General features: G+C 31.3%; 1 protein-coding gene across 2 annotated transcripts in view; it reads right to left on the reverse strand.

Annotated features, from left to right (window-relative positions):
* LOC143045131 (rhodopsin, GQ-coupled-like) overlaps positions 1 to 24,402 on the reverse strand; it is a 29,774-nt gene extending 5,372 nt beyond the window's left edge. Inside the window, exons 1-2 of one of the 2 annotated variants that reach the window (XM_076217448.1) lie at positions 24,076 to 24,402; positions 23,502 to 23,549 (exon numbers count right to left, since the gene is read on the reverse strand). In XM_076217448.1, the coding sequence (XP_076073563.1) occupies positions 23,502 to 23,549; positions 24,076 to 24,371 (344 nt within the window). In that variant the 5' untranslated portion in view covers positions 24,372 to 24,402. The remainder of the gene's footprint in view (positions 1 to 23,501; positions 23,550 to 24,075) is intronic. The other variant, XM_076217449.1, reaches the window with a different exon arrangement.
* Positions 24,403 to 27,942: the final 3,540 nt, after the last annotated feature.

Below are 27,942 nucleotides of genomic sequence, written 5' to 3' on the forward strand. Positions count from 1 at the left end.
ATCAGATATAACAACACGACCATCATGATTGATGATTAGTTCTGTTTTTCAAAATTTAATACTATATTTGTCAAGATGTTAACATCGTCTTAAAAGAGGGACAAATTACCAGAGGGACATTCAAACACATGGATTGAAAATAAACTGACAGCGCCATGGTTAAAGCTTAACATTCTTGTCATATCCACTGCAGTCGGCAGAGAGAAAAAACTGCAATATTAGGCAATGGATTTCATCAAATCGTTCATTGCTAAGACACTTGCATGTATGAACACACTCAAAAAGATTATTTAAAAACTGTATACATAGAAAAGGAAGATGTGATATGATTGCCACTGTTACAACTTCAACCAGAAACCAAATGGCATAGAAGGTTAACAAATATAGGTCACTTTAAAAGTTTGTTTACTGAGGAGTTTCTTTGCATATTTCTCCAATGAATATGTCAAATGGATCTATTTCCTTATTGTTCATTTTTTCATATCTTCTGAACAAGGTGAAGAAGAATCACATCAAATCAATTGTAAGATTTCAACAAAACAATAAAACACAACTAAAAAAATTGACACCGCACATTAAAGTTGTATATATTTTGTTTATATATTTCGATAAAATAAATAAAAAATAAAGATTCACAATTTACTTTTTAACAAAAGAAAATATTCCTTGAGGTTTTTTACCTTTTAAAACACAACAGGATGAACAATTCATTAATGATAATAATCTTCCATATTTTCTGACAGATTTGATTTCTATGGACTCATAGAATTACTATATATATATATGCAACTAAGTATCTATGTAAATCGCACTAGGATAATTACCTTGTAATCAGTCAAAGACCTGTTCATGTACTGTATTATTAAAAAGACATCAACAAACATTTAACCTCCATCAAGAAAAGAATGATATATAATGTGTTCCAAATTCAATAAAGAACACAGACCTAGCGGACACAATATTTATATTTTAAAGAGCAATCCATATTGATGGGCAACAGAACTTTTCGTTTGTTTTTGTTTCTTTGTTAATGCATCAAAACAAAACTATGATAGTAAACAAGTTTTTATTGTTAACGAGATATAATGGACAGATACTTATCTCTCACAGACTGATGTTTTGTTTGTATTATGATAGAACAGTTAATCTATTAAAATAGATTTTTTTTTATATAATTCATCTGTATTGTCATATAAGTATACAAAAAAAAAAAAACCCGAATCAATGAAAAACAAAATACAGATTTGCATTTAGATCTAGATAAATATATACACAAACAAAAATGATGTTTGAATAAAAACCAATAACTCTTACAATGTAGGGTTAAACAATAAATATTCAAAAATATTTTTTTGCAAAATATCGTCTTTTAACATAGAGAGACGGATAATTGATAATTTATAACCAAAAGATGTAATGAAACATTTAAAAATTAATGCATCCTGTTGTTCAACGTTCTGTATATGGATTATTATAGTGTAATTGCTTTTTCAACATAAAAAACAATCTATGATTATCCTCTTTTGATATTTACATCAAATGAGAAAAATATCTAATATAAAGAAAAAAGATCGGCATTCTCATCTTGAAAGTTGAAACAAATAAAAAAAGCAGATTTATAGATATTAAAAAAATCATTTGTTCATGGATGTAGGTGTGAATTTACTTACAGATGGATTGATGATTTCAATTTTATGTTTGATGTCTTTTTAGATTAAAACTCGTGGTTATTGTGTGTATTGTAGTATTATAATTGATGTATAGTCGTCTGAAATGATTTGATGTAATAAGGATGTCTTCGAGGTTCTCTTTTTAATGATGTTTATCTCACATCTCCTTGTATTCATGATCTATAAAATACGAAAGAATCGGTTATTCAATTTGTTTTATTAGGAATAATGTCAATATAAAAATGAGAAGTTGTGGTATGAAAGTCAACGAAACAGCTCTCGACCAGAGACCAAATGACGTAATAGACTGTAGAATATAAAGATATACACCACAGGCACGGACATACATTGAAATGCAACCACACAGCACAAACCAACTAATACTGCAGGTAAAATTAAAAAAAAAGGAAGGATTGACGGGGTTGGTATTGAGACAACCTTCATCTTAGAACCAACTGACTTCACTTAAGTTACGAACAACCTTTTGAAAATAAAAAGTCCAGAATTTTGACAGTTGTTATTCATTCGTTTGATGTGTTTGATATTTTGATTTTGCCATTTTTTGTAAGGTACTTTCAGTTTGAATTTCCCTCGGAGTTCGGTATTTGTGTTGTTTTCACTAGAAAACAAGCAAATATCTGCCTTTATTCAAATTAGTTAAAATGCAAATAACGACTTTGTATTATATAAAAATAATGTCATTGTCAACGAAAACTCCTCATAAGTGGGGCGGGCTCATACACATGTGACGGGGTTGACCCTTTTTAGATCGTAACTTCTCGAATATCGACCAGAAGAAAACACAAAACTATATATAAAAAACGCGTGTATAACACGTCACACAAACACAGAAGAAACAACAAGATGTGTCTAATCATGGAATGTTCTTATCAACTAAAGCAAGCTCAATGTAATTACTCTTCTGATAAACATCATGTCGTTTTTCTTCAATAAGTATACATTTTTAAAAGATTTTCTACAGGAACAGCATGGACAGTGAGATCTTGTACAATCTCAAAATATTTTTTTGAAAAATAAAAAAAAAAAAAAAAAAAAAAAAAATCCAAATTCAGTATTCCTGTAAATAAGCGATATTATTACTACAATTTTTTCCGAAATATGTATTAAGCTTAAAAACAGATTTGAATGGCCAATTTCTAAAGATGGTAGCTTTACAAACCGTAAAAAGCTAGTGTTTTTTTTTTTCTGGTAAAACTATTGATAATAGTAATAATTATAGGAAATATAAAAAAGAAAAATAGAAAACATGAAAAAAAAAAAAATTTAGGGTAAAAACAAGAAACATAAGATAGACATAACAATTCAAGCCAAATGATTTGATATCCATTACAGGAAAGAAGCCATTACAAAGTGTAAAACCTACTTCTTTCCTCATACAGGATTCAAAGTTATATATCAACAAAGCCTTTAAAAAATCATATATACTTAGGAAAAAACTGTCATTGATTGTTGTTCCTTCTTTGCTATATAGTTGTCGCTAGTTACACATGTATGCATGTCATATCTAACATTAAAGCCTTTTTATCTCTTTTGATTAAGGCGAAGTGTACGTAATTGCACGCCTCTAGCGGAATACGAGATTAAATAAAGGCAACAGTAGTATACCGCTTTTTAAAACTCATAAATCAACGGACAAAAAACAAAATCGGGGTAACAAACTAAAACTGAGGGAAACGCATTGAATATAAGAGGAGAACAAAGACACAACATTAAAATGTAACACACACACAAAAACGGTCTAAGCATTAGACAAAATTAGACAGAATAAAAAATATAACATCAAAACCAAATACATGAATTTGGAATAGATAAGTACCGTGACACGTCTTATAGTAATGTGAATACACACTCAAAAACAAGAGAAAACAAACGACACAACGGAAACATAACGTTAAAATGCAACACACACAGAAACGAACTATAATATAACAATGGCCATATTCCTGACTTGGTACAGGTCATTTTAAACGTTCGTCGTTAGTTACGCAAGTTATTTCCCTTACTCCAAGAAAGGACACACGAAAGAGAAACTACTTTTAGCGGTTTATCATGAATCCAACAAGCACGCCTGTGCTGTCTTAAACCTCATAGAAATTTAATTAAATTATTCCTATTAGAAATCAAAGCATTCTGTACGTTGTTCCGTGTGCAGTCTGACTGTTTTTTGTTTTGTTTTAGACGCGTAGGAGAAGGCATTTCGTGTTTATGATATCAACAGAACGAAAAAACACACACAACAAAATTATAAACAAATAAACAAATAATCATGTAACAATTTTACTTCTATTAATATCAAATTATTAAAAATGAAACCTGAATTGACCCAGCAATATCGTTTTAAAAAGCCGTAGACCAGGAACATATATATCAACTGTACTGTTCCCAGAGTAGACGTAGTCTTGAACGAAAAACACAGTACTCAACGTAAAGTTTTTATAATAGGTTACAAATAATTAATGAAAGACGTGTGAATTTAATTGTTAAATTTAAAAAGACGTTGACATGTTCGTATTTTGTGCAATTGAAAATTTTAGGACATGCTTTATATTCATATAAGAAATCAGACGATACCAAGAAAATAATTTGACCACTAGCGCAACACTTACAAGTCGGAAGAACAAAGACAACAAACGAAAAATAAACAAATTAGGCCCCAAAAAATACTCAGTAACTTAAAACTTGTCTCACTCTTACATTTATTTTAGAATAAGTAAAAACTATGTCATTCAATTCCCAGTGTTCAACTTTTTCTACATCAGTACATGTGCAGAAAATAAGCAGGTGTATTCTATTCCGTCCACAATTTATGGGAAAACTAAATCTAAATTTAGAACCAAATTGAAATTGAAAGTACACATGTAAGATAAACTATAACATGTCATTTCTTCTTTATCAAATTCCAATTTCGAAGATATATCGGTCAGCTCTATGCTTTCACCTAGTTCATGATCATACAAGAATTGAGAAGCCTGTGGTTTACTAATCTTATAATATAAGACATTGGAGTTCATATCATTTTCATTCAATGTTTTTTTTTTTTTATCGAATATTTCTTTTTTAACCTCAATGTTGAACCCCAACCCCCCAAAAAAATTAAAATAAAAGTATTCGATAAAATAAAAAAACGTTTACTGTAAATGATTTGAACTCTAAAGTCTTTGTATGATCATGAACTAGGTGAAAGCATAGAGCTGGTTGTAATTCACTTAGGTTTAATTCTGTTACCTCACAACATTGTATTTGTTTTCTGTAAATATTTTTATATAAGGCGGTTGATTTTGTCAGCTGAGTCTTTTGTGGCCTACACATTATGTTTTTCTTTCAATTGTTGAAAACAGTATGGTTGTTTATAGTGTTTGCTTACATCGACTTGATTTAACCAGTGGCAGTTAGTTGTCTCATTGGAAGTCATACCACATCTCCTTATTTTTTTTTATATTATAGAAGTAGGGCAGCTACATGTATGCATTTGCATTATGCAGAGACAATATTCGTACTATAGGTAAACCCGTGTAGCAATACATTATGAATAATCGCCGTGCATTACACTGAGTAAATTCTTATAAAATTTTATTAGGTAAATTTTTAAAGAATCGAACATGATGCTTTCTCATGAGGTCGCCTTTGGTACTTTCTTCTATATCATTAATTTTACACCAGTTAATCAAAAGCATTACAATATATATACATTGCTAAAGCATTTCCCTATACAAAATGTTATTGTATAACAGTACTGGGTATGTTCCTGTCGTAATTGCACTAGATACGTCGATCTCAAAAGTATCATATTAGGTGTATGTTTTCATCTTGAATATGTATGAAATATCTGAGACGGAAAGTTATACCAACTACTCTGGTCTTTTCTATTTCGTTAAAATGTATTAGGAAGTCCTTCTTTTTAACCTCATTTCGGCCTTAAAAAGTCTGAAGATTAAATGAAATCAACACGTCCAAAGCGATTTTCTGGATTAACCTTGATATAGAACACTAAAGGCTGAACATTTGAAAGTCACGGATAAATAAGAACCGATCGGAAATAGTTGAAGAGCCATAGTATGCATTATGTTTATTATTTAAATCCGTGTATGTGGATTTTTAACAAATAATGCATGGAACAAATAAATATGTTCTTATGTTACTGAAACTCCTTTCAGCAAACATAACATCATTTTTTGTCATTAGTTAAAGATTCGCGACGGGAAATTTTGTAAAATCAAATATTGTTTTTGCAGAGTTGCGTCACGAGCATGTGACTACACATGACTTATGAAATAGGTTAATAATTGTAGAATATATTGTGTGCAAATCCCCAGAATAACACCATGCAGAAATGACGAAGATGAATATACATTTGTATGCAGAACATAGGTCTATCTTTTTTTAAATACAAACATGCAGAAGTAAGATGGAAAACGAGGTGTATACCCGATCCTAATATTAAAACTGATCAAATCATTCTTACAACACTGTGTTAACCGGGAAAAACTCAAACTCAATATTTGATTCATAAAAAAAATATTAAAAAATGTGTGGAAACCACTCATACATGTATTCTCTATACTACAGACGACAAACACACAAATGACACTCTTTTCTGCCATTGACAGCACACCATCAACACCTTCTTTGTACACATGGCAGTAAAAGAAATAAAATTCAAACACAAATTCAAAATTTGCCGACAGCCCGTCGTACGTGATGGACGCCAGATATAAGTGTATAATACATCTTTAATCGTGACATATAAATCAGTAATCAATTTTCATTCTCATTACCAATCATTTCATTATGTACAACCACAGCAAAATATTGTATACTGTACGTTTAATAAAATTACCCCTCTTTGATAGCCAATGCCGACCAGGAAAAACCGTATTACGGAAACCTGTGTCCGAATCAATGCTCGAGCCTATCTCAGGATAATGACGACGGACCTCATCATTTCAAAAAAAGTTTTCGAAAATCAAGATTTTTGTTATAATGTACAATAGATAAATATCATCATTTAGAAAAATATAGTTTACACGGTCAATACGACGGCTAGAAGTGAAGCTACCACAGAAAAAAACAACTTATATATGACCACAACTCAGTCCTCTGATTGGATAGATTTTCTTCGGCCTACCGAAAATTGACGAGTCCCATATCGAGAATACAACATTTTCCCGCTATACTGATCGAAACGCGGGAAAATATTATTATATAGAAAAGACGAAAATCTGCGGTAACTTTCTTACATTTGCGGTAAATTTAATTACAAACTTGCAATTTTTTTGCTACAGAAATATTCTTTAAAATTAGTAAGTTTATTTTATTATAAATTTACAACGCTAGATCATTTGTAATACATAGGAAGATAGGTGATACACACGTACGACCAAAAAAAACAAACTTCAACAAGGAGTAGCGTAAAAACTAGCACGGTTGCTAAGGACTTTCTTTGCACCGATGGATTCGTCTTTCATTTTTGAATCGTATATCAATTAAAAAAAAATCTATTGACCAACAAAATAGAAAATTGATAAAGTAAAATATCTGCTAATTTAGATTCTTACTTAACTTGAATTGCAGCAATGCGTCATTTGTGAAATGTCCTTCACTCGATAAGTTGGATAATTAGGTATTGAACTGATTTACTGTCTAATGTCTTTTTAATATCACTAATTTGACTATAATATAGTGTTATAACCTACGAGTAGTTGTAGTTTATTGGTTGGTGTTGATTCTATACTTGCAATGTTCTAAGCCATAAATGGTCAATGAAATAAACCTAATGACTACCAGCCAAGTACATGCAGTCAGCACTTCAATATTGACATGATTGTAAATTAACTGTTTAATAAACTTTGTATTTAACACTTGAGATTATTTTACTCAGAAATAGATAACCGTAGCTTTATTTGCCAAAACCTTTCGGAATTTTGGGTCCTCGATGTTCTTAAACTTCGTAGTGTTTTTGGACTTTATAACTTTTTTTGTTCCTGTGTCACCGGTGAGTGTGCTGAAGAACTGCACCTCTGGTGTACATTATATCATTGGCATCATGCCATATCGTTTTGCTTTTAATTATATATATTTATTTACAGACTAGCAAATACAAATAAGAAGATGTGGTATGTGTACAAATGAATTAGGCAACACTCCACCCAAGTCACAATAGTATACATGAAAACAATTACAGGTCAAAGTAGACCATTCAACACGGATCAATGGCTCACACCGAACAGTCCAGCTTTAAAGCGTCAAAACAATGATTTGTGTAAAACGATTTAAACAGTTAAAGCAACTGTCTTATCTATATAAAAACTGCCTCTACAATAACGTCATTATTTATATTATTTCAATCAATTATAAGGTCTGCCAGAATGTACGGAAAAGATTGCCTTTCGAACTTCTACAATTTACCTTAAGCGTGGGTGCGAAATATCGGCAATTGGCCGTTTCAGAATCTAAAGCACCATGGGTAATTTTATTGTTCGTACCCCAAAGTGAAAATAACGTTACGTCATTGGTTGAATTTCCATTGTTTATAACGTTTTAAACCAATCAAAACGCTTTGGTGTACGCTTTTGAAAATATTACCCAGGATGCATTAGATTCTGAAACGGCGAATTGCAAACTTATTCCTGCTGAAGAAAAAAAAAAAATGCTTTGTAGTTTTTGAGCCTAGACCCAGACATACTGTGCGTGGACGATTATCTGGTATGAGTAGGACGATACTTTGTCCAAAGCAAATATCGTAGTTTGAATAAATTATTTCTTGTAAAGGATTAGTGTGCTTTGTTCAAGTTCAAAGTCATTTTCATTACATCAATCATTTACAATAATGGTCGTGGTTGACAGTTCTTTGTTAATTACATACACAGCTATATGGAAAGTACAGGACGTTGATAGTATCCCAAATGTCAATGACATTATCTTCCGATTTGCAAGTCTGCAGTTTTTCTTAAGCGGAAGCATGTTTTATTCTTAATTAAGAAATGATAGACACAATCTAAAATATGTACTCAAATATCTGATATAACCTTGCATTGCAACCATCTAAAGGATGTTTCTGATATATTAATTTGAAAAGAATGCTGATTCCAGGGACCACAATCCTGGCCTTATCATTCAATTTCTTAGTGTTAGTTTGGAAGATCAGACAATTTTTATCTGCAGTTTCTGGAATGTATAGGGTTAATGTAGAAAGTGAACGAATGAGAAAAAGGAATCAATTAAAATAGTTGAAGAACGTTATGGGAGACGGAGACATTAAACAGATTTTCACGAAAGGCGAATCAAAGGAATTAAATATAGAATAATGGTTATAGTTCTATATCTGTTTATTCCCTCGACACCACTGCAAACTTTAGTTGCATAATAACATCTATCCTATCATATAGACGTGATGATTAATTGATATACAATATTTGATTTTGCTACATTTAACAAACATTTGTATGATTTTTTACGGAATATTTCTCATACGACACTTTTGGTTCTGAAAAAAAAACGAATAAGTTTTTTCTTTGAAGCAGGTATATATATTAAGTCATGACGCCAAAAAAATGTTACGTATCGCGATAAAGGTTAAATTGATACCCTCAGCATTCCTTATTACAGAGATTCTGAATAATTTATAGATACTGAAATGAATGTGAAAAGTTGAAATACTAATGGTATTTTGTTTCTTTGAAATAAAAAAAAAAAACAAAACAAAATAAACGATTCAAAGGCAGTGAGAGGATTTATTAGCACAACTTTTCATTTTCAACTTCTAAATTGAGGATAATTGAGCGTATGTCAAAAAAAGCTACGAATACAATAAATACATGTACCAAATACTGATTTGTTTCAAGATACGGCGAACTAAGCAGTTGAAAAAATAGTTTAACAAAGAGCGCGGTTTGGCTATCCATAAAACCCACCATTTTTTTCTTAAAATGTCCTGTACCAAGTCAGGAATATGGTAGTTGATATATTATAGTTCGTTTCTATGTATGTTGCATTGTCGTTAGTTTTTTTTATTACATTTAAGTGTTTCTGTTGTTTCCTCTTAACGTTGAATTGTTTCTTTAGGTTTTAGTTTGTAACCTGGATTAGTTTTCTCGAAATTTGAAGAACGGTATAAAACTGTGCCTTAAATTTATGTCAAGCTTAACATAAGTGGTGGTTTATAAGAACTGGTGCATACACTAAATTCTTTCTTATACTTTAAATTTCTAAATCTTCAACTGTTTAAGTTTATACATTATTGGGAACTCGTGTTTTATTTTCATGTGAAAATAAATGAAGTGATCACGAACATTACATGTATGCAAACTTTCAAAATTGTTTCTGTTCCGTTTTGAATTTCATCTCATTCTTAAATTTTGAAAGACATACACTAATTGTTTTACTTATTTTGATTGGGAGATGGTTACCTGCGTGCCTGTTCAAAAGATACTAAATTTATAATTAGCAAAATAATATCAAAAACCGATAAATTGTTTAAAAATACAATTGGTTGAACAAAAACACGATCACATACTACTCTTGTACAAAAATGTAACAACTAAATGTTATTTATCTGAATGAAGGTCAGTCTGAGATATTGACAAAAATAAGAATTTTTACAAAAGCACTGTCAATAAATAGATATCGATATGTTTTTCAACCTTGTAAATAAGCCCCTGTTATTATTTTTTGCTTCAAAAGCAAGATATGATCTACAAATTAGCAACAAATTTATTTATAGCTTTTATGTCCATTCTTAGTCATAAAACCATAGTTTTACAGTACTTTATGTTCAAAACAAGATACAATCCAATATACATTTCTAATTATAGTTTAACAAGGAATCAAATTTTTTATCTGACATATGATGTGGAAAAACATATTCGTGTTATTGGGAAACATCAAGAGTAGTCCCCTTCAGACAAATAACATATCTTGTACGAGTGCAGATGGTTAACTTAATATTTCAAACTGTTGGAGATTAACTTTAGTGTATTCCTGACAATATACTAGCTTGTCAAAAAACATATATAAGCGGAGGTATGATCAGCAGCTTTTAACCTCGGATTCGCAAATATCATTTTTTTTTTTGATGAATCCAACATAATGATCCTTCAGATGGTCATTAGAGTATTATTCTGTAAGAAAGCAGAAATTATATTTTGTAAAAAGTACGTTCATAAACTTGTTTTGATAGAGGGGATTAACGTGTTGCTCGTATTTCTACAACCATTCCAGGACAAACACATTGTATCATAACAATCGAAATGTGGAAATTTCCTTATTATTTATTATAGACATTGCACCGAATAACGCTTTTTAAAACTATTCATGATGTCTTAAAAACACAAAAAAACTAATATGACATGGCAATAGATAATCCTACATGTATGTTTCCAAATCTACTCCGATACTGAAAAACTGGTAGTCCTACTAATTCTTTTTAATATAAACCAAGTGAAAAAACAGGTTTTTAGAGCTGAGGACAAAGGACTCTTAGTTAGTTTTACTTGTATATACATATATATATATATATAGATATGTGTGTGTTCAACTCAGTTATTTTATTGTTGGTGTTACTTTTGTTTATGTCACAATTATAATGTTACTTATTAATATATAAAGTATCTTACTCCATACCTAGAGAGTACATATATATTTTAAGATTGTTAGACGAGATCATGGTTCTGTTATCACTTGTGTAGTAGTTGTCTCATTAAACGTTTACATGTGATTTTGTTATTATAATCTTATAGATGTTGACATGAAACGATACATCATAATAGTTATTATCGACCATACGACTGTCATAACTAATTGACACCAAAAAGACTATTGACTTTCCCTTAACATAAAACAGAAGTATTTGTCATTTGATTTTCTTTCCTTGTAAATATAATTTATAGATAAAATGCTATGGTTAATATAAAAAAAGAAGATGCGGTATGATTGCCAATGAGAAAACTATCCACAAAAGACCAAAATGACACAGACATTAACAACTATAGGTCACCGTACGGCCTTCAACAATGAGCAAAGCCCATACCGCATAGTGAGCTATAAAAGGCCCCGATAAGACAATGAAAAACGATTCAAACGAGAAAACTAACGGCCTTATTTATGTAAAAAAATGAACGAAAAACAAATATGTAACACATAAACGACAACCACTGAATTACAGACTCCTGACTTGGGACAGGCACATACATAAATAATGTGGCGGGGTTAAATATGTTAGCGGGATCCCAACCCTCCCCCTAACCTGGGACAGTGGTATAACAGTACAACATAAGAACGAACTATAAAAATCAGTTGAAAAAGGCTTAACTCATCAGATGGACAAACATACAAGTGGACGTGGCCCGGTACTTATACATCCCGACACAAAAAGACACAATGAACAGATCTGGGAGTACTCGCAGTTATCTGACAGCTAGTTCAAAGCCACTAACAACTAATAAAAAAATCATGCAACTAAGACTAAACTCGGTTTCAGCAAATATTTAACTTTGCTGAGTCTAGTCTAGAGAGTAAAATTTAAATCATGCAACTAAGACTAAACTCGGTTTCAGCAAATATTTAACTTTGCTGAGTCTAGTCTAGAGAGTAAAATTCGATTAATGATTATAGTATTTATAATCAAAACGAAATAATAAAAAAAACTACTGTAGGAAGGTCGACATCCTAACTAACTTACAAACCTTTGAACTTTATACTTAAAGTTGAACAATTAACCGATTTTAGGGAGTACCAATTTTCGAAGCAAAACTAGTTGTATCTCATGTTATCTTATATGTAACCCAAATCTTCGACATTGATGTTCCATTGTCTATTGAACTCTCATAATTTATTCATTATGGTATTGATAAGTGAAAAAAAGAAAAACAGTACTTAAGGAAGGTCAATTTCTTAACTCAACTGCAAACCTTTGAGTTAATAGTTAACGTTCTACTATTAACAGATGTTATGTCTAAATTTGTTTTAAACGCATACATCTCTCCATCTCGTCCATATTGGATGCAGCAAAGAATCAATATCAACATTGCTGTTGTTTACTACTTTAACCTTAATAATAATTTATTCATTTTATCACAATATTTGATTTCAATATTTTATCTGCTCTCTCTAATTTCTTTGAAGATACTTAATAGTTAATAAATCTCGTGGCACAATATTTGACGTTATTTTGTCAGTTATCACGAATATGACTATTTATAAATATTGATCGTAATATTTGATCACGAAAGTTCTAATCATCTCGTTTTTATACTTAAAGATAATCTCTCAAGATAAAGCATGACAATATAATAATCATAGAGACTTGTCCAGATAAAGGAATGACAATCATACTTTATTATATGTTGGTCGATAGAAATAAATAGCATAATGCTTGAGATTCGTTTTTTTAAGTTCATAAACTAGAAACGTCAATCAAGGAACTTGTGTTGTCACAAAATTTAGAGTTCAGGTTTAATGTATTATACAGCAAATAAGATTTCCTCTACAACTCACAATGTTTATAGTAAAAAGTAAAATCACAAAAATACTAAACTCCAAGGAAAATTCAAAAAGGAAAGTCCCCAATCAAATGGCAAAATCAAAAGTTCAAACACATCAAGCGAATGGATAACAACTGTCATATTCCTGACTTGGTACAGGCATTTTCTAATGTAGAAAATGGTGGATTGAACCTGGTTTTATAGCTAGCTAAACCTCTCACTTGTATGACAGTCTCATCAAATTCCATTATATTGTCACCGATGCGTGAACAAAACAAACAGACACAGTCGGTAAAAATGTCAAAAATTGTGTTATCATCTTAATCACCATAAAAATAACAAATGTAACGAAGAAGCACAAAAAGGCATACATCAAATTTAACATTCTCATTTTGCTTATATTATACGATTTTATTTATCTATGTTAAATGCACCCATAATCGTTAGGTTGATTGTGGTCTTCCTCGTGGACACAAAATTTCTTCTCGCATTAAAAAAAAACCAGAATATCAAAGGAACCGCGTTTTTACTGTTGTTTCTCAGCTCAAGGTCATAATAAATCCTCAAGGTCATGGGATAAAAAATCACACATATCTTACAGCAGTTTCAAGGAGGTTTATTAATCAATATTCACGCAAAATTAAAAGATTTTCAGGCGATTTCCTGTTTCAAACGATCAACAACCAGACAAACAGCGTTATTTTCTCAAAGACCCAACATCCTTAGAAAATTGGGATAAATTGATAAATGGCAATATATACAAATAAATATATAGAAATAAAACAAAAAAGAGCAAACAAAAGATTGAGACATTATACACCCTCCATGGACATTCACTCGACAACGGTAAAGTCAGTAAATACATACGAATAACCATTAACAACACATTATCTAGTGAAAGATTAATTGACAACATCGTAATTAAAAGAAATAAGACATTGGAATTTATCCATCGAAAACTAAAAGATCGCATCTAACGTGTAAAGGAAGCAACGTATTCTTTCACCTACACCGCAATATGCTTGCACAGTTTGGATCGATCTATCAAGTGAAAAAAAGATTAAAGCAATACTTTATGTATGTGCCTGTCCCAAGTCAGGAGCCTGTTATTCAGTGGTTGTCGTTTGTTTATGTGTTACATATTTGTTTTTCGTTCATTTTATTTTTTATATAAATAAGGCCGTTAGTTTTCTCGTTTGAATTGTTTTACATTTTCTTATCGGGGCCTTTTATAGCTGACTATGCGGTATGGTCTTTGCTCATTGTTGAAGGCCGTACGGTGACCTATAGTTGTTAATGTCTGTGTCATTTTGGTCTCTTGTGGACAGCTGTCTCATTAGCAATCATACCGCATTTTCTTTTATATAAAAAGTGAAAAAAAAGAGCAGCGAGATGTGTCAAAGACAATTACACATACAGAATATGGCGACACATTCTCCTGTACGCTTAAACTTGTGAAACTTTCTCCTGTTGGCTAAATTAATTTCCGATTTATACTGCATCGCTGACTGACCACGTTGTGAACTATAAACGATAGAAATTCTGAATTGATCTTGTTATCATGGATTGATAATAAATTAGACATTTTTGTCACATTAACATATAAATAAGAAGATGAGGTATGGATTTGATTGAGACAACGATCCACTAGAGTTCAAATGACTAAGATATAAACAACTATAGGTCATTGCTCGACCTTCAAAAATGAGAAAAATCCATATGATTTGCGATAAAAGGCAATCCCATGTAGAATGTGAAATAATTTGAAGGAGAAAAATAACGACCTTATGTATATCAATACAATTTACGAAAAGATGTGTGCCAAACATAAACAAACGAGTACCACTGGATTACAGGGTCCCGACTTTACAGGTGGCACTAAAGAAATGTGCCAAATTAAACATGTTTGTGAGCGGCCAAGACTGCCATAACGTAGGTCAGTGCTGTAACAATACAACACACGAACATAAGCTTATTTGTACTGTTTTTTGTTTATAAAAGTTTTAAATAAACATATCTTAAATTCTTTATCCCCGCGCATTGAGATATTTAGATATAAATGTAATGAATCGGATGTAGCATTGGTGGGTTTACGCCTACATTACTAATATTCAATATCAACAACAGAACCAGCACTGAATATCCCAATGTGCAGTTATATCATTAATACGATAACATTATGTAAAACATTTCTTTTATACTATAAAGCATCGTAAGACCGTACTAATAAGCTTAATGTGACAAACAATTCTGACTTCATTAACAGTTCATACTAAAGATCAATAACAGTTATGAAATCTCTGTCATTGGCGGTCAAGATGTAAAATGTGAACAAAATCAGAAAACCAGAATTATGGCAGACATGAATTATCAGCAACCACTGAATACCAGGCTCTGTAACAAAACAGAATTTAATAACAAGATAGATTATTTCGGCTTTCCAATTTAAACTTTCCATTTATATGTAGCAACATCCCAAAAGCGTGTGCATACTCCTTATATTTCGTAGTTGATACAATATACCAAGGCTTACAATTCCAATCTAGATTTCATTGAAAGAGGGCTTTATCTCACATGGTGGCAATATAGCCAAGAGTTTCAAGTGGTAAAGTAGAAGCATCCTTTCGTAACTTTTACAGACATCATCACGAGTTGATTGACCGTTTTAGAATATTTGTTTCACATATGAAGATGATTATGTTCCAGTTGACGTAACCACAATTCCGTTTTCATTTTCACGAATGTAACCTATTAAAAGAGGGACGAAATATACCAGAAGGACAGTCAAACTCATAAATCGACAATAAACTGACAACGTCATGACTAAAAATAAAAAGTACAAACAGACAAACAATAGTACACATAACACAACATAGAAAACTAAAGAATAAACAACACGAACCCCACCAAAAACTAGGAGTGATCTCAGGTGCTCTGGAAGGGTAAGCAGAATATTAAATAAGATTTATCATCGGTATAGTTCTTACTTGAGCACCACGACGGGATTCACATGCGAAACAGGATGTGCATACCCTTGAGATAATTTGAGACCTTGGATATCGTTTGGGTTCGTATTACTCAGTTTTTAGTTTTCTATGTTTGTTTTTTGGGTGAACAGTTTATCCTTCGGTCTCTTTATTTTTGCAATGACGTTGTCAGTTTTTGGCTTATGAGATTGAATGTCCCTTAAGTATCTTTCGCCTCTCTTTTACTTTGTGAACATTTATCAGAATACAGAAAGAATTACTCAACCGAAGACACCTTTTTTCAATTGAAATGGTACCTTTACAAGACAGTGATTTGTTTTTATGTTATTATTGATCTCCTCCAGCAATGGTTCAACCCAATTCTTCTGGATATCACTTTATGCAAAAGGAATACTCGAATACGCAAAATTATATCGCAATATGGTTTTTTTACTTAGCCGAAGGAAGAATCTATCCACTCTTCCTTTCACGAGTGTACCATCTAACACCATAGTTGAGCTAAGTTCCCCCTTCTGTATCTATTTAAGGCAAGTACGCTAGCAATTTAAGAAAATGATGTCATTTTCTGTATTTGACAAAACCTTACGGGATATATGGATACTCAATGCTCTTCAACTTCGTACTTTATTTGGCCCTTTTAACTTTTGAATTTGAGAATCACTGATGAGTTTTTTGTACACGAAACGTGTATCTGGCGTACCGAATTTAAATACTTCAATCTATGACGGGTTAAACCTTATATAATCATATGTATAAGTTATATTAATATTCCAATTAATGTACAATAAACATGACAAAAATAAACTGTGCATGTTTGACCTCGCATGAGATTTTGTTTCTTCAGTTATGCTTATTCAAACTACATGTATAGTGTTTAAAAAAATAGAATATGAACGTAAGGCAAACATTTTCTGTGTACTATGTAGAATATTTGTTTGAGTAACATTACATAATTTGTTGGTATTCCCTCATTTGCTTTTATTATATTTCTACAACGTGCATTAAATAGGTTGATTAGTGGCATGCAATTCAAGGGAGAGAGAACTCTGGTGAGCAAAGGTGGCTGAAAACTTCGAACATATAATTTTTTGCAACTGAAACATTGAAACATTCTAATAAAATGTCTTTAATCCATATAAATGAAGTATTTTGAGGTTGAGTTGCACAACTTTAGATTTGAAACAAGGAGAACTCGAAAATTTACATTTACAAGATCAAGTCTATTTTATCGTAAACATAATTTAGAAGATGAATATTAATCTTATAGTCCATCAGCTGGTAAGGCAAAATTTCAGTTCTGTGTTACACCCAAGGGTACCGCAATTTTTTGGTATAAGTCTAAAGAGTAATGTCTGAAGAATATTTTAAGAGGTGTTAGACTTTTGAAAAAGTGTCCAAAAGGGGTTAAAAGGGGTCTTATTTAAGAGTATCTAAAAAAATTAGTTTCACACATATATACAGAAAAAAGAAAAAATAACCAAGTATTCGGTACAATTACCCTTAGTAAATTGAACAAATCATATCTTATTAATACGGAGGCTAATTTTTATTTAATTTTTAAATCGTATAGGACCAAGAAAAAAAGGGGGAGGGTAATATCCAAAATTCATGATGTTGAATGAACCAAAGCATACATACTAGTTTTCTTGATAAAAAAAGGTATATTTTTTACATTGAAACATAGAGCATCAAGTAACTAAAGGCAGTTGAACAAAATTCAAAGGTAAGAAAGGGAAAAAAAAACATGGAATCAATGACAAACACAAACATAAGCAATGTACATCACAGTCATTGAAAAACACACATAGTACTAAAAAAAAGAACTGTCAGGGTTTCAAGATCTATATTAAAGTTCATTTAACAACAGAATCACCACTTTTTAAGGTCATGAAGAAGGTCAATCAATAGAATCATCTTCATTTTCGTCAACGCCATCTACCTAACCATCATCTTTATCATCTTCGTCGTCATCGTCAGCCATAGCAACGATTTGATTATTCTTGTTGCTACAATCACTTGTATATTTGCAGCCATCTGTACAGGATAAACCTTGTCGAATACATGAACATCTTTTGGTGGCACAACCAGCGCAGCTATACATGAACAGCTTATCAGTATCAATAAAGCATCTAACGCTGGCGGTTGGTCTAGCCAATTGATGCTGATCAAATCGTTCTTAACAATCCAATCATGGTTGTTTGGCGATGGAACAGTGTTGTGTTATAGAGTTGTTTTCCAAATCTTTGCCTGAATGATGAATCGTTTGATGTGCTTTAACATTGCATCTTTTGTTGGGTCAGTAGATGACAATGAATGTTTTTGCATTGCAAAAAAAATCTGAAATTCATTGATGTTATTATAATCGTATCCATATAGCACACAAAAACCTCTCGAGTGTTTTTGACAGTTCTTCGCCTACCTCTTTAAAATTTTCACCAAGACGGGATAGAACTTCTGAAATCTCCAAAGAACGATTCAAAACGCCAAATGTTTTGCTTTTTCCCTTACCAGACAAAGCACTAACTGAATCACAACCACTAAAGGCGTGAAATCCTGTCAGTGCTCTACAAACATTCTCCCCAAATTTTGCGCACATTGATTGCACATTTGATAATCTGCATTTGGAAGACGTACCTATCAGAAGAGCTGATGCAATTCTGAAAATAGCAGGCCAATACTTCCACATCAGATTGATTATATTACAATTGAATCGTAACCTTTGTCAGCTGCGTGTTTTGCATGAAGAAACATTTTTGTGTCGGCTTCTTCCTGTTTGCTTAGAAGCTCAGTGCATTTTACACACATTTTCAACAGTGATACAAATAAATCAATTCCTTCAATTGTATAAAATCTATAGGATTGTTTACTCCATTCCGACACAAGGATTTAACAAGAGCAACTTTATTTCTACCAACTGACAACAATTTCTTCCATTGCCCAGGACACGATTGTGATGGTCTCGAAATTATTGTTATGATTTGCTCTCCCAAGGACCTGCGATCCCGTTCTAATGGATATTGTGGGATACTGATCAGTGACAAAATCAATGCGGGGAGCTCTATTTGAAACTGAAAGGATGGTTTTAAAAACAACATTTGCCAAACAGAAAAAGTACTTGGTATCCTTGTGATGGATTGATTGACTGCCATGCCATCAAATATCCACATGCTTTCCTCAGGAATAGCTTGCATTTGTTCAACGCTCTTTTCTAAAAGACCAGCAAGGACAGATTTAATTGTCTTTACTAGTGTACCATCAACGTTTGCAAGAGACTATGGAAGAGGACCTAATTCAAACTTGAGGACCTCTCGCATATCCAACTGTCTTGTCTGTGCTATTACTCTATATCTACTTTAAATGTGTTGTTGTTAATATATCAGTTATTAACTGCGTACCTTTTATTTCCTTTGTTGAAAATGTAAGCAATGATTGTCTTTTAATTGGTTTGAAAATGCCGATTGACTTTTGACCAAGCCATTCACTGATGAAATTGTCTGATGCCAACTTTCCCTTTTTATAGGCGTCACACATTAATTCAGAGGAAGAAACAGTGCCCGAGGACAAGCCTGATAGCTGCTCAGATGTCTCAAATGGGTTTGTCCACCTTTGCAGTGTTTGAACCAATTTCAAAACGTCAGTTTCATCTCATTTCATTCGAGTTTTGTCAAGTTCTGTTTGTGTCGATGATTTTGATGATATTGAAGCTCTTTCATGTGCATTTAGCAACCAACGTTTAACAGAAACAAGATTATAATGTTTACCTTCAAATACACCAGTCAAAGAACCTGACCCAATAACTCCAGACTTCAACAGGAGAGCGTCCAGCCCTGCATCGCCAAACCGTTTTCCAATGACTGCTATATAAGCACATGTAGTGTGACAATATGTACAAAATTTATAAAGCAATAGTGAAGCAATATATCCAATCAAGAAGGAAAGAAAAATGATAAAAAGCACTATCAAATGAGGAACAATGTATATATTACGAAAAGCAAATAAATAATAACCAGATGGTATGTCAAATCGACATAATTGTGTGCCAAAGAAAGTAAAAAGTCTTAACAAATTCCCCAACTGACTATTTGACCTATGTTCAAAGCAATGTTTATCGATTGAATGACTTAACAATCTTAACTCAATCACCACATAGCTAAAACACAAAATGTAAACAAGCACACCTTTATTGAGTTCGATAGAGTGCACCTTTTCAAAACGCAAAAAATTAACTTTAATTTGTATTTTTTTCATAAATATTTTGTTACACATTTACTTCATAAAATAATTTGTCTCACAAAAACAACATATTCGACAATTAAATGTTTGTTTTCAGTTGCAAATTGATAAACTTAAAGTGCGTATGTGTGCACTCAGGTATGAATATATTGTCGACTGAATCGAAGACGGTAATTTGATGATTTCCGGTATTTTACGAGTATTTGCACGTACATTATGTTTTATTGAATAATTCATATTTTAGACCATATATACATACTGCAAATAGTTTAAACATTGCATACTGGTCAATTTTAAAGTTTAATTCACAAAAACGGATAATGGTATTACGAATTTCTTCATGAAATTAGAAAATATGCCTTAATTTTAACCCAAAAAATCGGATTGTTTGTAATGTAAATACACACTTTTTTAAAACAAAAAATCTTTAGTTTTACATTAAATATGATAGTTTTATATCTGTTTTAGTTGTTTTAACCTATACTTTATTTTTTTTCAATCGCTTTATATTAAAAATTTTAATTAAAAATTACTTAGTCGTGATAGCTAAATAAGGGGACCATTGTAAGGGACGTTTTTAAACCTCTTTTGGACACTTTTTTTTGGGTCTAACACCTTGTATTTTATTAATAAGATCCTGAAGTTGAATTCTATCCAAAAAAATCGCGGTACCCTGGGGTGTAACACAAACTCCTTAACTAGAGCGCTTTTGAAAACTAGCTGATGGACTATTAAAGTGTCCTTTCGTTTGAGGGTGCTATGCAACATTTATTTGATAACAAATTGTATTGATAGTGATAATATAATTTTGATGATTAACAGAAATATAGGTGTTCATTAATTAATATATTCTGGTTCGTAGCCTGTTTACATATTTTATTTAGACGTAGGAATGTTGTATACTTTACGTATAAATGTGTTATAATGTGCTGTAATTAGTTATTGTTGTAGTCTTGCATAGTTCTGTACAGAATGCTTATCTTATATATCTTTATTACATGTATAAAAATTTAAATATTTTCCAATTTATGACGATAATGCTGACTTTGCTATGCACCTAACGTTTGCTTTCAGATTTTGTGTTTTGAAAAAAACCCTTCATTATCAGAATTTATACCATAAATGTAGCTTCTACCCTTAGCATGCCAATGTATTACACATAAAATAAGTATATCCTGTTCCATAAAAGGCACCTGTCGTGTTACAAATTTTAGTACGAACGCAATTATAAGTCCAATTTGGTAGTTAACATTTGGGGAAAGGGGACGGGATTGTAGCTACGCCATAATTTGTGAAGCGAATATTCCATAACGGTCAACCAACTCGTGATGGCGTCAGTAAAACTTACAAAAGAATGATTTCAACTTCACCACTTGGAAATCTTGGTTTAAAAGCTTCCTTGTAATCAGCAATACTCTATCAGGGAAATCATGATATATATAGAAAATACAAGCCCTGGAATATTGTATGAACTGCGAGATATACACTCTGTATGCAGGCGCCTGTGGAAAGTTGCAACATATAAATTGAAAGTTCTCAATTAGAAAGTTGAAATCATCTTTTTTGTCGTAAAATTTTGTTGTCAACCGACTTTTATTGTCAATTTCTAGATGAAAGTCAATATATGAGACAGACCTAACTTTATCTGCTTTATCGTTTATCTAAATATCGATTGGATGAATGCGTTCAATATAGAAGCCAGATTTTGGATTATCTTTATCCATTAGTTTGATGTGTTTGACCTTTTGATTTTGCCATTTACTTATAGACTTTCTGTTTAGAGTTGTTCTTGAAGTTTCGTATTTTTATTATTTTACTCTTACTAGTATCTTGACTACCATCGCTTTGAAACTGATTAGAACGGAACGTAAAATATACTTCGTTAATATTTATATTGAGCTGCGATTTTACGTGTGATTCTTCGTAATTACGTTATTGATTGCTAAGTAACTACTTGTCTTTCTATATATATTATCACTGTAATTTATTAACCAGTGAAGTCATCACCATAATGTATGATATTTTAATTCAATAGTTTGTCGTAAAAACTCGAATCCAGTCATAACTTTTTTTACAAAATATGAATGAAAATTTCATCTCATAACCGAATTTATAGCCCATTTAGCGCCAAGTCAATTGGACCATTTATATTCAAAAGATGAGTTGAATAATAGTTACATTTGATAAGAGGAATGATTAATTTTGGGCATACTTTTAAAGTGTTGCTTACTTGTAAAATTTATTTAAAAATTGACATTAATGTTGTTACCGAACTAACAGAAAGATGTTATTGGATCATCAGATTATTGAAAGGTAAAAAAATAGCGCTAGCATCCAATACGATAAAAATTTCAAGCTACATGTATATATTAGTATTGTATTCAATAGGATGAATGATTGTAGTGTTCCAAATATTCCTTAATTCGATCTGCAATTATTTTATAGAATATGACATTAAATTATTGAGCTGTTTTATGAAATTTGACATTTCATTATTGAGCTGTTTTAACATTATGACCTTACATAATCACAACATTTTACTATCGTGTGTAAAATATAAGTATATATGGATAAATTTATGTAGCTATTATGAACAATAATTTATCAGTTTTGCTGAAATTGATTATAATTTGACGCTGATATTTGTAACATGTGCACCTTTACTTAAATGTCCTATCGATTCGCTAAAATGTATTCTGCAAACTGTCACTTACGTCCTTTATTACAAAACTTTATATCAGACATTTTCATAAAGTCATGAAGTGCATCGAAAGCCTATAACAGAAAACCAAAGATTTACAAATATAATTAAACTGTAAATAAAAAGGAAAAATTTGTATGTAATATACAACCAACAGATACGCACTCAATTAAATACTGATGATTTGCGAAATACAGAAATTACAGTATTCGATAAATCGTATGAGAAGGAAGAGCTGTATACAATACATCATCTATGTAAAAGTAATATGAAAGTAATTTGAAAGCTTTTGAGAAATTATACCGTTATAACCAAATATGTCAAAAAGAAAATGAAATCGGAAATTAAGGATATGGAACGTTTTGATTAACGATGAAGTATTGGATATTTTTATAATGGTGTAATGACTTACCATTTTTGCTTGTTCAATCTATTGTACTCTTTTTCAAATTTCTCAAATCTGCAAGAAGTGATTAACAAAAATACCGAAAGTTAAGGTTAACACTAAAAAGGGGTAGACGATAAAAAATTAAAAAGTCAAACGTTAGACTATATTAATTAACGAAACGAATGGAAATCAAGTTTTATGAAGAAATTGGTACAGAAATTTGAGAAGAAAAAGGGTGGATTGTGTTTAATTTTTACTTTTTGAAATGGTTATTTTGAATGTTAGCAATAAACCAATAGAGTAATTGCGTACGAAGAAACACCAGCTTATAGAAACTGAACACGATAAGCAGCATGAAAATCGAGTCACTGCATACATCTTTAATATATTTAATGAAAAAATAAAGAAACAAAAAGAACTTTCTTCATCATTAGAACAAAGGGTCTTGCCTGGACAGAAATAAATATGTTACACCAGCGTTCCAAGTTGGAATTGCAATCCTGCTTTATTTTGCAATTGCAAAGTAAACATTAGCTACAAATCAGATTAGCAGAATTGCATGTAGACTTTTCAAAAATATACAAGTAAAAGTGCTTACCTCACAAAAAGACAAATGACTATTAAATTTCCAATTAAACCTCCTGTTCCTACTATCAAAGCTACGAATCCAATTAGTATGTGTACTCCATATGCTATTTCTGGTTCGTTTTTCCACACATCATGTAAGAGAGGAAACTGATATTGAAGAACATGTAAAAAGTGTTCAGCTCTCATAGTATCATCACTGTCATTTTCACCAATCTTAAATGATATATTATGGGTATATTTATTATTTCTTAATGTTAAGTTTAATTTATCAAAGCTTGCCAAAGGAGCAATGAAAGTTGTATCCATTATCACTTTATTAACAATCTCTGGAATGCTCTCTCATACCAAACATAAAATTATCTACAGCTTTTCTTAGAATATGAACTTTCAGGTAAAATCGATGATCCAATGAAGTAACATGTTACAAGTTCATAGTCTTTATGTCTATAAATTCAATGTCATATTACGTTTAACACATATATAACTGCAACAACACCAGATATTGGCTGTAAATAGATTATTGATCAAAATCAATTAGTAGACAAGATAACGAAGAAATCGTATGATATTTGTTTACTGCAATACCGATTTTTATGAGCTTCAAACTTCCTAAGAATGAAAAAGTATGAACTATATCTTTTCGAATCTACATAGATACTGTGAAAATGGTATAAAACGTTTATTTATTGATAGGTAATGTTAAAAGCACAATCAGATATGTCAAAATATATGTAAACTATCCTGTCTAAATATTTTATTCTTCATTAAATGATTGGTTTTCAATTAACCTTCATAATGCGATTGCATATTTTCTAAACAAAAAGTTATATTTTATTTAAGAACAAAATTATAAAATATATAAACGACTAAAAAATGTACAAAACAAAACCAATAGTTAAAAAAGGAAACAAATAAATGTTATTATTTATAAATATTTTGGATAACCGATATACTTCATCAGTATGATTTTAATGTAACATAAATCATACTAATCTATTGTAATTTATATTTAACAATCTTGAAATTTACAATTGAAATCGAACACAAAAACGCTTGTACAATTCTAAAATAAATTTCAGAAATAACGTTGGTTATTTAGCTATTTAAAACAGAGAAGCATAGATATGCTTCAAAGAAAAAAAACGAAATGTGCGATATAAACAAGTAACAGCACTGACCGATCTAAGCTGGTATAATGTTTTGAATTTGACGACAGTTAAATAATAAAAACAAAATCTGCGTATCTAAACATCCCAAATGTATAGCAGTTTGATAATAGTTGAAGTAAAACAACAATAATACATTTTGACCAAGTTGAAATAATTTAACGTGACTTCGTACTTGTACATCATTAAATTAGTAGAACCCTGCGATTTAAGCTAGTTTATTTCCAGAGTTAAAGAGTTGGTAACGGTCAATAAATAGCAACATAGACTTTGTCGATATATGTTTTATCAAACGAAATGCACTGCGCAAATTAGAACTACACCTTTTCATTTATTCCATTTGGTGCATAAGTTTTTAATTTTCATATTAATAATCTTTCCATGATGAGTCCACCCTCCCTAGAGCAAGCAGTGTTGTGGTCTATGATGGCAATTGACAGTCGATTGCGATCTGCCTGAGAGTGGCCAAAGGACCTCAAGTGTCGACTGAGATAAGGATTATCTTGCATGCATAGTCGCTACGATGGCCGTTCATTCGTTTGGGGCATTAATTAATTACTATTGACTTACTTTACAATTTAACACCACATATGATATTTAACTGAAGGGTGTTAGTGTATAATCTTTCTTGTCTTCCACAGGTTCAGATGACATTTATGAAATAACATTATAAGTGTATGACAGCTTAAATCAGATGTTAGGTTATAAGCTGTTGCGAAGGGGTACCACGACAAAATCAAATAATGATTTATTTATTTTTTAGCTTTGAAGCTACACCTTGATGTTAAGTTATTCTATGGTTTACATTGTCATGACGTCAGTCTATTCATTTACCTTTGATTTTTTTTCTCGAATCAACGCTTCCAAAATCAGACTTTGAAATGAAGTCATCGGGTTATATTCAATGGTTTCTTCCGTAATAGTAATCACATGAGGACTTGGTGTGTCAGTGTAAGATCATCACAATGACCGGAGACCAGAGGGTGATATTAATATTAATACACTGACATTCCAAGTCCAAATGCTATAACTATTTTACATTACAACTGTACTAGATTAGTTAAAATCATAAAAGCTTCATAAAATCTAGATTATAACGCCATACAATCTTTATTATCTACTTTATATATCATTATTCAATTTAAACCCTTAATGAGCCGCAGGCTGGAATGTCTAATCCACAATAAAACTTAAAATTAATGTAGAAAAAATACAGCATCATCTATGCTGGGATTCGAACGCAAGAACTGAATTATATAAGCCCACGACTCAAACCCATACACCAGGACGACTAGATACGAATTACACTTAATTTATAAATCCTTACACCACCAAGAAAGCGCTTTAATTATGAAGAGAAATCAACACAATAAATTATTTAAGTAATAGATACAATGGATAAATAAAGGCAACAGTAGTATACCACTGTTCAAAATTCATAAATCGATAGAGAAAAAAACTAATCCGGGTTACAAACTAAAACTGAGGGAAACGTATCAAATATAAGAGAACAACGACACAACACCGAAATGTAACACACACAGAAACGAACTATAATGTAACAATGGCCATTTTCCTGACTTGGTACAGGGTATTTTATGAAAAAATGGTGGGTGGAATCTGGTTTTATGGCATGCCAAACTTCCCGCTTTATGGATAACATTACAGGATGTTTATGTATCTGCCCACGTCAAATGGATATTACCAAAAATAAACTAAATACTAAAAGTAATAATTAAATTTACAAAGACAAAATTTAATAAAGATTATTATAACACGTTTTAAAGATGATAAACGACGTCAGTACTTCGAATATATACATATACACCATAGTTTATGATTTGTGAAGTTAAAACAGAATAATTATCAACAACGTCTTGGTATCCGATGAACTTTTTTTGTAGAAAAAGTACGAGACGTTATTTGCATTACCCCTGGTCAGCATCTTTCTACTTAGGCCAGACATGCAGTCGATAGTCAATGTTGGCCATGTGTAGATTAAGTATAAACAAAACTAGGAACTTAAAACATTAATTTTACCATGTATATTTAAGGAAGAAACGATTTTTGAATAAAATTGATATTTATATCAATTCACAGTTATTATACAGTTCTTTACAGAATATTTGTCTAAACTTGATATATCTATTTGTTATTAAAAATAACTTTATGTAGCTTTATTTACCCCTGATAAAGACTTAAAGCATCATCATTGCCGAACACATAATTCAGTTGGAAAGGTCTTCCCAAATTGACTGGACGTAAACAGAAATATTTGCCACTGGTCTTTACCTAAACAACGATTCATTCATAAATGCAATACTTAAAAAAGTGTTAGGTAAATTGAATTGTTTGTCTAGTATCTCAGATCCGTGAAAATACACTTAGAAATCTAAAACAAATTACCCCCTCCCTTTGCCAAATACTCCTTTGAGAAGAAATAACATTTGAAACAAACAGAACAGAAATAGAAATGTGGTGATCCTTAACATCTCAAACCCTTTTCTTCGTTTGTTAGCACTCTGCTACAGCCTACGTTTTCTAATGCGTAATCGAGACATCTTTAATATCTTTAAACTACTGCAACTCACCAACGATGCGTGATCAAAAGTTACAAACATAATAGGTAGAAATGTCAAAAGTACATCAGTCAATAATGTGTTATAATCTTAATCACAATTAAAAACAAACATATTTGTAACAAAGAAGCA

This window comes from Mytilus galloprovincialis, chromosome 9, assembly GCF_965363235.1.
Source record: "Mytilus galloprovincialis chromosome 9, xbMytGall1.hap1.1, whole genome shotgun sequence".
Classification (NCBI taxonomy): Eukaryota; Metazoa; Mollusca; class Bivalvia; order Mytilida; family Mytilidae; genus Mytilus; species Mytilus galloprovincialis.